Raw genomic sequence first — 14,404 nt, 5'->3', positions numbered from 1 at the left:
AAAATCGATGTAGGAGTTATTTCAACACAAACAAGAAAGGAAGATTAAATGGAGCATGCAGGAAACACAAAAAATGTTTGGTTTTGAAGATAATCAATAGATATTTAACATATCATAGTTTGAAATTCATGTGGTTGATCTCTCTTATATAACTTGCAACATGAAGAGACTCAAATCATACAAAAGAAGCAACATCAACCATGACAGTCCTCCAAAGAAATACAATGAAAAATAAAAACATGTAAATTGAAAATTGGCTTTAATTGGTGCTAAAAAAAGGAATGATTAGTGGCCTGGAGGCAACGGAAGAAAATCACCCAGTCAGGAAAACCAGTGCAAGAAATCAGCTCATATCTGTGTGTGGAAGAGAAAATAAGATAATATACTCAAGGGGAGTGGATCCCTTGTTCCTCTTCATTGAAGAGAAGAGGTTAGCTTCAAGGGATGCCACAAAGGTCATATGTAAGGAGAAGAAAGGAAAATGCAAATGAATGCATCTAAAGGATAAATTGGAGTATGTCATTTTATGTTGATTGTTGAGTAGTGTGGTTGATTGAATGTTATTGTCAAATCAAATTGGTAAACCAAGTATATATAGATGGCGATGAGATTTTTAATGTTGTGGTTTCCGTCACAAGTATTGTTTACATATTTCTAATGAAAAGAGGGAGCATGGTCACAGGGGGAGTATACTCAAGTCAAGATTTGAGTATCAAATTATTCATCGATAGTCGGTATCATTTGGTATCGTTTGTTTAGTGCAAGACAGGGGCTAATGGTATTTATGTTATATTTCCATTGTAATTAGTAATTGGTATTAGACACTAGATTTGTGGTGAAAGGAGCGTGATTAGAGGATGAGTACACTCAATTATCAAGTGCTCAAAAATTGCTATGAGTGGCATCAATTCAACAATTTGCATCATTTCAATACTTGGTATCAAAGGTACTGTCAATTGTTATTTACAATCATTAGACTCTTTATTAGAGTATGGTGTTGATGCTGTCAATATGAGATATTAAATCAAAGTGTTTGTAAGAAATTCATAATCTATATGATTGTTCTTCATAATGAGTCAAATGTATCATGGTGAGTCTATTGTCATTAGAAGTCTTCTAGGAGAAATGCAAGCTAAGATATTGGTCTAGGCATACGTTGATGAGAGTCCCTTTATGATTGTCAAAAGTGTCGTACTTTGATGGTGTCATGCATAGGAAAGGTTGTTCCTATTGCTAGAGGTCAAGTGTATGTGTCTAGGTAGGCACTGTTATGAATGTAATACTATCTAAGACTCAGAGCAACAAGAATTATTTCTCATGGCTCAGTTGCAAAAGCATGTGTTGTTTTAGCAAGAGATCCCTCTTTCCCACTTGAGGCAGAGATTAGATTAATTACTCCTTTCACTTCAACTCAATCTTCTTCACATGACAAATATGAAGTTATTTGGATCAAATTAGAGGTACTTGATCTTTTCATCTTAAGAAGAATCAATTGATAGTTTCACAGGATTACAAGATAGTGGGAGATTGTTGACCGGACAACAATGTCAGTATATTTTCAATTGATTTCAAAGGGGGAGAAGTATAATTTTCTGATAAACAAAAAGATGATAAATGACCTCATACAAAGAGGGAGAAGGACCTCAAGAAAGCCATAGAGAGAATTATCAAAGACAAAGAAGATAAGTACACTTATATTTGTTTATCATTGGTGATGATGTTTTGTTTGATCTTGGTGTTGCCATAAATGCCAAAGGGGGATATTTTTGGAAATATGTTGTCATTGATGGAAAATGAAAAGGGGAAGGAAATGTAAAAGATTGGGAAAGGAAAGAAATGGCAACTACAGATGCATTGGTAAATATGTTGTCATTGATGACAAAGGTAAAGAAAAAGGAAATGATAAAGGTGGAAAAAGAAACAAAGGTGGAAAGGAAATGAATGTGAATTGCAAAGCACTGGTGATGGTGTTGTCATTGTCAATAGATGGCACATATGTCAGAGAATGACATGAGGTGACTGCAAGTGGAACACAATATTGGTGAGGCAATTAGAAAGTGTAGAGGCTTTGGATCCAATTATTGTGTACTAGATCATCTCAAATGCGGGTGGTGCCCATGCAAATGGGAAGAGATCTGGAAGATATTTACAGTGGTATGTGGAAGTTTGAAAATGAAATTCTAGATCAAAAGATAGATCGAGTCAAATTTTTATAGCATCATGTCAAACTAGGAGAGTTAGAAAATGCTTGGAGGTCCTTTTAGAGTAAATCCAATTTTGGCATAGTGGCCAAACCCAACAACAAGGTTGGTTGAGCTACTATGTAGAGTTCTTGTTAGAAATTGTCAACAACAACACAATGAGAAAATTTTCCATTGGATCTTGGTGAAGCCCACTTGATGGCCTCACCTCGTGGTGGTACCTCGACGGGTGTATCCGAACGGATTTATTAAAGCGATAGAGTGGGTTGACACCAGCAAATGACACCATCCCAAAAGAGGTATCCTGACAGGTGCACCCTAGATGTTTGCAAAGGGTGCACAAAGGTAAGTGTTAAGATGCAACAGAGCGGGTAGACGTGGCCTGATAATGGTGTAGTTTTTAGCTGACAAGAGGATCCCACCTCATAGAGATACCTTGGTTTATTTGATATAGAACTCAAATAGGAGTGACCAGGATTATGCAAATCTATGTTAAACTGCACGCAAGTCGAGCACCGGTTGATGTGACACATGCCCCTACTGATATATTAAAAGGAATGTGTGAGTTTGAACATTTCAGATGTTAACAAGCAAGGGGGGTCATGCAGTAAGTTATTTTAAGTAGACCATTGATCAGAATTCAACTGTTGAAGTTAGCTGCACACTCTGCCCCTTCTTTAACACCAAAAACCATGCTAAGGGGGATGCGAAAAGCGTGAATGGTTTAGTGACCAGTGAAAAAGGTTGGGAAACATGGTAGGAACGATGTAGTGCAAAAAATGGTCGGGACCCGTATAACTTTTTATAACGAAAAATGGCACAAAACCAAAGATCGGGACACCTTCTCTATCCTCTTTGATAGAAGGATAGGTCAGAACATTTTATTGGCTCTGAAGTGATGACACTAGATGATGACATCAACATGACATGGTCCAATCAGAGGTGGATATGTGGCAGACAGTTTTGCCATTTTAGGGTACCTAAAAGGCTCACTTTCAGTGGACACATGGACCACTCACATGTAAACATGTCACATAGGTGATGTCAGCATCACACCATCCTGGTGGATGAAACTTGTTGGTTTATTAACGATGCACAAGTAGAAGTGTGAGGCAGCAGGAGTTGAAGCATGTCGAAACTAACACTATTGGACAACCCATCTTGGAGGTATAGAGCCCAAAATATTATAAGAAGGTGCAAAAAACTCACATCACGCTTGGTGTGACATGAGATAGGCATCAAGACATAGAGGCAGTGCCTGGACTAATGAGAAGCAAAGGAGGGAAGCACCTATAAGCCACATCAGCCCAACTAAGTGACTTTAATGGTTTACAAAGGAGCATAAGTCTAAAAGCATTGGGATAGAAGGGCTACGGGATAACCACCAGGAATAGGTTATATGTCGTGGAGGTTTATAAGGAGAAATAAGCCCAGGAAGGCTTTAGAAGCATTTAAGTATCTAAGGGATTATCTGACGGTCACAGGCAGTGTTTATATAGAGGAAAAGAGTTAAAGGGTGAACACAAAATGGGATTAAGCCCAAAACAACAGAACTATCCATTTTGGGAGTGAAAATAGTAGTTAAGTCAAAGTTAACTATGATTAAAATTAGAAAATCCTAGTTAAATTCTGTAAAATGACAGAATGATCAAACAGAGCGGAAAACCTCACAGATTGAGTCCATAAATGTAGATCAAAGATTGGGAAGTTAAGAGCACATAAATAAGACTCGATTGAACAAGACAAAGTAAAAAATTAAGAAATCCATGCAACAAATTTGAAGGCAAGTTAACCAAAGTTCAATCCAAAAATATCAGTCCAAAACTATTTAAAGGTAAAATTCGAGGAGTAGAGATGTAGAATAGAAGAGTGCGTGGATGAGACTTGTTGGTGCAGCATGATAGTGTATGCATAAGGGTGAATCAGAGACTAGTATTGGTACTAAAAAGTGTTCTAGAGATGAAAATATGTGCATTAATGATTAGTGATTCATGTTGTTGATGCATAAAATTTTCTTATTTGTTCAGTAATGTGAAATTTCTGAAGGTGATGGTGACTTTATCAGTAATCAAAGATTTGCAAAGGTGTTTATATGGTGTATTTGGTGAGAAGTTGTAGTAAGAAAAAAATATTTGTTGTGACACAAGTGGTCTATTGGTTATACTTTAAAAATGGATGAAAGATGGATCAACAAGGCTTGCGAGTGGTAGCTTGCATATGAAGGGTAGTAGGTCCTTCCACTAGGTTTTGGTAAATGTTTAGGGGAAAGAGTACCTTTTAGAAAAGACTCGTAAACAACCAAGGGCATCATTCCCTTTCAGTTTTGACTAGTAAATCAGTAGGCGCAAGGATCCCTTTTAGTATTGACTGATAAATGAGTAGAGGCAAGAGTTCGTTTTAGTAGAGACTGGAAAATGAGCAAGGGCATTAGTCCCTTTTAAGTTTGATTGATAAATGATATGGGGAAATAGTTCCTTTCAATAGACATTAATAAACAAGGAGGGGAAACAATCCCTTTCAATGAAGACTGATAAATGAGTAGGGATAGAAGTTACTTTTAGTAGTAGTTGATAAACCTACAAGTAGTAGAATTTGGGGAAATGATGTAATCAAGTTGAAGCTTGTAATAAATTTAAGAATGGTGTCTTGTGCATATGTTTCTCATGTGCTTGATGATGATTATGTTATGATTGAGTTGTGTTGTTGATCCATGAACAATTTCTAAAGTGGTTGAAAAGTATAATTTGTAAAAAATTGTATAAGTTGTCCACACTATTGATTTAGTGCCCTCTTAGTAGTGTCATGTTTTCCATTGTTTCTAACAAAGAATTTCATCGTGGTGCTAGTTGATAAACTTACCAAGTATGCACACTTTTTTGCACTATCTCATCCTTTCAAAGACATTATGGTCGCTACTATATTTGTGGAAATAATTCAAAAGATACATGGAAACCCAAAGATTATTATAGGTGAAAGAGTTGCCATTTTCATTAGAAATTTTTGGACATAATTTGTTTCTTGTATTATTACTCAATTATCTCATAACTCATCTAATCATCCTCAATCTAATGGGAAAAATGAGATAGTGAACAAATGTTTGGAAGGATATCTTCCTTTCTTTATACATGATAAGAAAATATAATGGGTCAAGTCGCTACCTCTAGCAAAGTGGTGGTATAACACTTCCTCTCATACCATAGTAAAAATGACCCCATTTATGACTCTTTATCGATATCAACCATCGTCCATCACATGGTCTTTAAAATAAAATTATAAGGTTCAAATATTCAAAGATCACATCAAGCATCAATAGAAAGGTCTCCTACTCTTAAAGGATAACCTAACTCTAGCATATAATCAAATGAAACAATAGGTAGATTAGCATCACAGCGAAAGAAGCTTTCATGTGGGTGATTGGGTATTTTTATGACTAGAACCATATAAATAAATGTCTCTAAAGCAAGCTAAGAAGGATAATAAAATATCACCTAAGTCTTATGGCCCTTAAAAGGTGTTGCAAAAGATTGGTACTATGGCATACCAATTGGAGCTGCCTGAATCGATGTGAGTACACCTAATTTTCCTTGTTTCATGCTAAAGAAGGTTATAGGTGACAAGCCCCTCGTTCAAACTATATTTCCATATCTTGATGAGGACGGAGAAATCATATTGGAACATGAAGCAGTCATGGAAATAAGAATTTTACAACTATCAATTTTAGAGCATCTCATTAAGTGGAAGTGTTAGAAAATTATATATTATAGAGCAATGGAACACATAAAATTATTGTAGAAAAAAAAACACAGAAAAAACATAAAATGGGAGAGGCACATATATATGTGGTTCACCCAATTTGGGCTACGTCCATGGAGAAACAACGAGTCCTTCTTTTTATATTATCGAGAAAAATGAAGAGATAGAACCTACAACAGATCTGTTGTGATTTCCTCTTCAATCTCACACAATATCCTCTCTCTTTCTCACTCTGAATACATTTCTACATCGCCACAATACAATTTCCTCATATATATCAAGGGGTTTCCTTCTAGGTCAAAAACCCTAAATTAAACATAACCTATACCATTAGATTTTTGCCTAATGAATGACCCAGATTGACTACGAAATTACAACATTTTACAAGGAAATTTTACATCTATTTTTAGCTTCGAGGGCATTGTCACTGATCCCCCACGCGAGGGGGGGGGGCACTCTAAAGAATCATCATCACCTAGTGTGGAACCCCTTATACCCTTGTGGCAGCGTGCATAAATAGGCAATGTTGCCACCACATTATGAAATGGGGTCCAATGCAGTGATACCTTTGAATAAAGAAGATAATTAGCCTCCACACCCAACAGGAAGAACTTATGTACTCAAGATTTCACATTTGAGGATGGGTGTTTCATACAAAATCCAAAATTACTTAATCATTGAAGAAAACATTTTTTTAAAGGAGAGGAGCATTTTAGGTCCCTATAATACTAGTGTAGCCCCCATATTGTTATTTTTATGTCCCATAGAAGCCCATTATTGTTATTGTTGTGCACTTACATTATTATTGTTCTGTAGGACCTAATTATATTTAGACATGTTAGACTCCTATATACACTATGTAGGCCTTGTCATTTGAATCATCCAAGAATTGTTCATTTATGTTATGTAAAAGGAAGCTTCCTCCTTGAAGTGCCTTATTATCTAGTTGTTGAGATATATTTTCTTATGTTACTTTGTTGTTTTTATCTTCATACATAACATAATACCCCTTTGCTACCAACTGAGATGCGTACTTGTTTGCTTTATCTTGTACATTCAACTTCTTTTTAAACATCTATTTACTAATAATGGATTTCTTTTTGCGAGAAACTCAGCTAGATCCTAAGCCTCATTCTTAAGCCATGGGGGCTTCATCGAGGGAGCAATATATTACCATGTGCATTCATATTGGGGGATATATATTGACGGAAAAATGACACAATATATTGAGCATATAATAGGAGAAAAGGGATTTTATATTGGTAGGTATACAAAATGTTAATGAAAAATGGATATCTACAACATCTAGTGAAAGTAAGGGTTTTTTTAATTGGGAATTTTTATTGTCTTTGTATTGATAGGGGTTACATAATGTGATTTTTAAAGGTATTTTACAATATGTTGTGAAATTAGGGGTATTGTTTAGTATGCCATGAATGCACATGGTATGTCAAAGGTTCATTGGGTGAAGCCCCCGTATCTTAAGCAAGGTAGGCATTTCTTCAAAAATTGCATAGCATAGAGTTTTCCATCATTTGAATCCACTAGTTCCCTAATAGTTCCATGATCATAATTATTAATATATAAAGAGAAGTAGAATAAAATTTGGGCGAAGAATACCTTTTTAGTCGCCTTCTTTAATGAACTAATCTTTTCAATACTTGGGTATGAAGTTATTCTTCTTTTGATTCATGTTCTTTTATTGAGTTATTTTTTTCATTCATCAACTCAAATTCTATTATCTTTGGTTATTTTTCCATTATTAGGAATTATTATGTGAAAACATATTTAAATTCTCTAAAGAAAAAATATTGACTAAAAATAATGTTTTTAGTTACTAGATCTCAAACTTTATACCTTATATCTATCTATATATATTATATATATATATATATTATATATATATATATATATATATATATATTAATATATATTATAATATATATATATATATATATATTATATTATAATATATATATATATATATATATATATATATATATGTATATATATTGTAAGCTTCGTGGGACTACATCTTCATCATGTCCAATATATCACCTCGATCAAGGTGGGGAAGTGAAATAGTGACTTCACATCAAGGATTGCCTTAACAAAGCACCAGAACACCATCCATCCAAGACAACCACCCTCCCCCCCAACACACATACATACATACATACATACATACATACATATATATTAGCTTTTTAATCTAGATTACTCCTATTTCATTTGGAATATTTACATAAGCTCACATCTAAAACTTTAGATGTTTGATAGAATATTTCTTATTAATCATGTCTCATGCAGAGTTTCATAAACCAATGTTGGTGAGGGTGATCAATTTACCAAGTATCATGCAATATCCACTCCCTCTATCCAAAATCCATGTCCTAACCCAACCCTCTTGAGCATGCTCCTTGCATTTTTGGTTGATGTCTTATTCATTCTTTCCACAACTCAATTATATTGAGGTGTGTATGTAATAATATTTTACCTTGGTGTTTCACACTTATTATATAAATATTTAAATTTGTTTTTGAAAAACTCTCTTTCTTTATTTGTCCTCAACATCTTTACTTTATTTTTTGTCTAACTTTGTACAAACCACACATCAGCCTTTCCTCGCTATATAAACCCACACATAGATCACAAAAATTTCAGAACGAAAACATTCCTTATTTTGTGACCGCAAGCAATATAAAGTCTCTATCATATCTCAAACTTACAGTCTCTCAACGAAGCATCTCAAAATTCTCGTTTCCACTGTACAAATTGTTGATTTTCCGATCGAGTGTATACATATTCTTGCTTCCCGCGATGGAGATGGAGCTGAATTGGAACAGAGGAATAAGGGCGCTCTTCAGAAATGCCTTAGCCTGGAATGTAATTTGTTCTGTATATATATGAAGCGTCTTCTAGTATTGCATACGCCTGTGTGTGTTTATAATTGAGCAAATCCTGTGTTGTAAGCTTGATCGACCATCGACCACTTACAGGATCGATGGCGATCTAAAAATGTCGTTTAATTATTATATATGGCAATCGATTATAGTTGCATGTGTATAATGCGGTTTAGGCTAATGTTGAATCGCTACAGCCGAAGGTTCTTGAACAGAGAGACGCCGGATCGAACCGAGAGATGTTCACCTTGCAATAGATCTCGGGCATGAATGTTATAAGTTCTTGTTCGAAGTTAAATCGAACCCGAGAAATATCATAACACTAAAGTGCGATCATTGATTGGTATTATATCGATGGATGCAAATGTTAAATAAGGTTTGATTAATGTGGAATCGGGATTAGAGAGTTCGACGATAATCAATCGCATTGAAATGTCCGACTGTCGATTATTGTGCATGCTGATTTCCGATTCCGATTGAATCGGATCGGGAGGTAGGAGATTTGGATGGGAGCAGATTTTACATGGTTCCCACATAATTGCGTTATGTGTGGCCGTGGGGTATTAAGACTTCACACATATATTGTTTTTATATTGTTTATCTCCTATGTATGGATGTTCGATTTTAATGAAGATCCACGGTTGTAATTTAAAAATTTATATTAGAATGCTTCCGAAGAGACTTGTGGGCCATAACCCACAGGCCCAGGTTCGGAATTTCTACATGAAGGTTCGGAATTTCTACTTAAAAGGGGATTTTGGGCCTACCCCAAGATTTCTTTTCATCGCTACATCTTCATCGTGTCCAATATATCACCCGGATCAAGGTGGGGAAGTGAAATAGTGACTTCACATTAAGGAGTGCCTTAACAAAGCACCGGAACACCATCCATCCAAGACCCCCCCACCACACACACACACACACACACATATATATATATATTAGCTTTTTAATGTGATTACTCCTATTTCTTTTGGAATATTTACATAAGGTCACATCTAAAACTTTAGATGTTTGATAGAATATTTCTTATTAATCTATGTATCATGAGAGTTTCATTAACCAATGTTGGTGAGGGTGATCAATTTACCAAGTATCATGCAATATCCACTCCCTCTATCCAAAATCCATGTCCTAACCGAACTCTCTTGAGCATGCTCCTTGCATTTTTGGTTGATGTCTTATTCATTCTTTCCACAACTCCATTATATTGAGGTGTGTATGTAATAATATTTTACCTTGGTGTTTCACACTTAATAAATAAATACTTAAGTTTATTTTTGAAAAACTCTCTTTATTTAGTTTTCCTCAACACCTTTACTTTCTTTTTTGTCTAATTCTCTATAAGATCCTTAAACTCTCTAAATGTGTCAAATACCATAAGTTTATTTCAAAGAAAGTAAATCTATCAAAACCTTGAGAAATCATCTATAAATGAAGCATAATATATAGATTTTCCTAATTACTAAATAGGCATAGGCCCAAACACATCATTGTGTATCAACTTTAATATCCCCCTTTAGCTTGTAGCACTTGATGATAATCTTGTCTATTTTTTTCCCATATATGAAATATTCATAAAAGTTGGAAATGAAATCTACAATGCAATCAAACATACCTTCAAAAATAATTACAATTGTATGCTGAAACAAATGATACAAAATAATTTACCAACTTCTTTACCAACATCCCTTCCTATGAATCATGTTTATCATAGACCTAAAATAAGAAAATAAAAAATGAACCACTCAGCAATAAAGGGCATCCCCTAAAAATGACAATGTTAATACCAAATGTAGGTTTTAAAACTATAAAGTGAAACAATGTATATATATTCTTAAGCAAGATAAAAACAATCAACTAAACAAAATAAATAGATATTTACCTTGGAAACTCTTAACCAAAACAAACCTTACAACCACACCTTATTGTATTAACTTCATTATATACAATATAATCTATATGTTTCAATAATTTAAAAATTCTAATCCATTAAATCAAATTAGATTATAATTATAATTCTTACTTTGAAATTAAATTACCATACCAAGCCATATATGATATGGAAAAACTATACAAAATATAAAATAAAAAGTATAACATAAAGAATAAGATTATAAGAGACAAAAACATTTAACACATTCCCACAGAAAAAAACAATCTATTAAAAAACTACATCTTATTTGTGTATTAAAAGTGAATTATTCTCATAAAAACATTGTGCATCGAAGAGAAGACAATGAATTATTACCCAAAACTATGGAAAATAAATCTTATGCATTATAACACAGAGATGATACAAAAGAAAATATCTTATTTGTGAATTAAAAGTGAGTTATTCTCATAAGATAATTGTGCAAAAACGCATATGAAATGGATATATAACAATGGGTTATAACCTATATACCATGCAAAATAATTCTGGCTTGCTATTAATAGTTATCTTAATCTATGAATTTAGGAGTATACTCGCAAAAGACTCTTGGCCAATAAATCACAAATTTTAAGATAAAATATTGTCTAGGGTAGAACGTGCAGATTTGGAGGCTCATTATAAATGTGGGGCACCCCTATTTGGAGGATTTGACAATGAAGAGAATAATTGAGATTGATTTTCAAGCTAAAAAATTATTTTTAATTATGTTGATATGGATATTTATTTTTGAATTGAGAGGCTAGATTTATTTTTATTTATAATTGAGAATTTTCATAATAAAATTGAATCTTTATGATTAAAAATATTGTTACATATTTTGTAATGTATATATATTTATTTATATATTAATTTTTTATCATTAATAATAAAAAAATTTAAAATAAATTTATAATTTAGTTAATTTTTATGATTTTTTTAATTTTAAGAATTATGATAAAGTGTTTGCCTATGTTTATTAGTTTTATCAACCATTTAATTTATATGGTTGCACTACTTAATTATTTTTTTTGTGAAGTTGTGTGAGTTCTTCATAGATTACTTAGACTTGACCTATGGCTTGAGAAACGGTGTAGAAGAGGGGAACTTAATTAGTCATAATCATTTATAGTTAAATACTAACAACATTGATTAACCATATATACCCATATGTTGTTGACCAAGCTGAACTATGGTCCAACATGGTCAAACAAACTCAACAATGATCATACATTATCTAACATTGTCACTTATTTTCATGGTGGTTCAATCATAAAAAATCTTAATTAGTCATAGTTAACTATGATCAATGATAGTCAATCATAATCAATAATATTCATCATATCCATCTCTCATCAACTATAATCAGCTATTAAAAACATATTTTCACGGACACATATTTATTATATTCTAAATATAAAATTATTATTATATTTTAAATATAACATTATTAGATAACATAAAAAAAATATTAAAAACAAAACAAAAATATAATTTTACAGAATGAAAATATCTATCTCATAACATTCAAAACTTAAGAGAAATTTCCATTAAAAAGAAATTTGTAATTCGAAAATATTTATTTATGAAATAACATTCAAAACTTAAGAGAAATTTCCATTCAAAAAGAAATTTGTAATTCCTTCCATTAGTGAAAACACCATTAACCATCCAGTTCGTGAAAACACCATTAACCATCCTCACCATGAAAACACCATTAACCATCCAGTTCAATCCATAAGTGGAAATTTAAATTTGTGGCGTCGGTTGTTCCTAGCATAATTTTGTGGCGTCGGTTGTTGATTTGTGGCATATCAGCCTTTCCTCGCTATATAAACCCACACATAGATCACAAAAATTTCAGAACGAAAACATTCCTTATTTTGTGACCGCAAGCAATATAAAGTCTCTATCATATCTCAAACTTACAGTCTCTCAACGAAGCATCTCAAAATTCTCGTTTCCACTGTACAAATTGTTGATTTTCCGATCGAGTGTATACATATTCTTGCTTCCCGCGATGGAGATGGAGCTGAATTGGAACAGAGGAATAAGGGCGCTCTTCAGAAATCGTGGAAAGAAACAACCACTAGGACTATCCAATGCTTCAATGTCGTGCTATATTAACAGCGTCTTACAATGCCTCACTTACACTCCCCCACTGGCAAATTATTGTTTGCAGAGAAAACATTTATCTACGTGCACTAAATGTGATAATAAAACAGAATGCCCTATGTGTCTGCTGGAAGACAGGATCGTGAGGTCGCTAAGCGTGGCTAACGTAGAGAGTGAGGCGCCAGAATCAATAACCTCAAATCTGAAAATCTTTGCAAATTACTTAAGCCCTGATGAAGAAACCGATGCCCAAGAGTTTCTTGATTGTGTTATAAATGCATGCGAAGAGTGCGACAAATCCAACGTTTCGCCAAACACCAAATTTTTGAACAAGCTATTTGAATCAGTGCAGAGAACCGTTAAACAGTGCGGTCTATGCGGAAATTCGTCGCATTCTGACGAAACAGTGAACTATTTCCCTCTTCCCCTTTCCCTACCTGACGGCTCATTAACTGCACCTGAGGTGGTTATCAATCTAAACGAAACCTTAAACAGGTACTTCACTACAGAATACCTAAAGGGCTCCACTCCTTGCGACAAGTGTAAGGGTATCTCCCCAATTTCTATTGACCGCTCCATTTCTAAGCCTCCCAATGTTCTTCTACTCACACTGCAGAGATTCTGGACGGACATGAATAATTTTAGTAATTCCAAGAAGATTTCCAACTTCGTACGGTTTCCACAATCCCTCTCATTAACTCCATATTTAACTTCTCCAGATGAAGGTGAAGACTATGTGTATAGCCTCTACGCCATTATCGTTCATCGCGGCAGAAGTATGTATACCGGGCATTATGTTGCATATGTGAAAGATGCGGATAACTATTGGTTTCAATGTGACGACAAAACTGTAACGCCTGCAACAAAAGAAGACGTTTTGCAAGTACAGCAAAACGTTTATATGCTGTTTTATATTCGCCAAACGCTCCCCAAGAATGATGGGGCAACTGGTAATGATATTCGCCGAACAGTCCCTATGAGTGCTGGGGTAACGTGTAATAGTATTGAAAGCACTCTAAGTGTTAAATCCTCTGATACTACTATGTCTGAGAATCCAACGTGTAATAAGAACAGTAGACTCTCACTTTCTCCAATCCCCACCATAAGTTCTGCTTCTACTCCCGCCGTTATTTCAATGTCGAAGAAAGAAGAGGAGGTGAATATCCTTGAACATTTAGTTGTGCCTAACACTTTTCGGAGAAGTAAGCGAAAGTTCTCAGCAAGAAAGGCCGCACCTTAAAGTTAATACGAACCGTTAGTTATATCATGGCATCAAAGTAATGTAATTTTGATTCAAATATCAGAAAGAAATATGGAAGGGAACACCATTTAAATTTTTCTGTCACTATTTAAAAATGAGATTTAGTCTCTGTTACTATTTAAAAATGAGATTTAGTATCCGGTTGAGTCTGACATTTTTTACAATGGACTTATATGTGTTAAGTTATCTTATTTTAGAAAATAAGAAATTATTTACTATCAAAAATTGGAATATATTTCTATATGATATTAGTTTGGTT

General features: G+C 33.9%; 1 protein-coding gene across 1 annotated transcript; it reads left to right on the top strand.

The window, feature by feature from the left end:
* Positions 1-12,789: 12,789 nt before the first annotated feature.
* LOC149185430 (ubiquitin carboxyl-terminal hydrolase 25-like) lies at positions 12,790-14,124 on the top strand. The gene has a single exon (XM_089415662.1). The coding sequence runs from the start codon at positions 12,790-12,792 to the stop codon at positions 14,122-14,124; it is 1,335 nt and encodes a 444-aa protein (XP_089271788.1).
* The last annotated feature ends 280 nt before the right edge of the window (positions 14,125-14,404 follow it).

Source organism: Pinus tabuliformis, chromosome 3_2, assembly GCF_031772625.1.
Source record: "Pinus tabuliformis cultivar Carrire ecotype Pingquan chromosome 3_2, CPIR1, whole genome shotgun sequence".
Taxonomy (NCBI): Eukaryota; Viridiplantae; Streptophyta; class Pinopsida; order Pinales; family Pinaceae; genus Pinus; species Pinus tabuliformis.
This window is presented reverse-complemented; position numbering and strand designations above follow the sequence as displayed.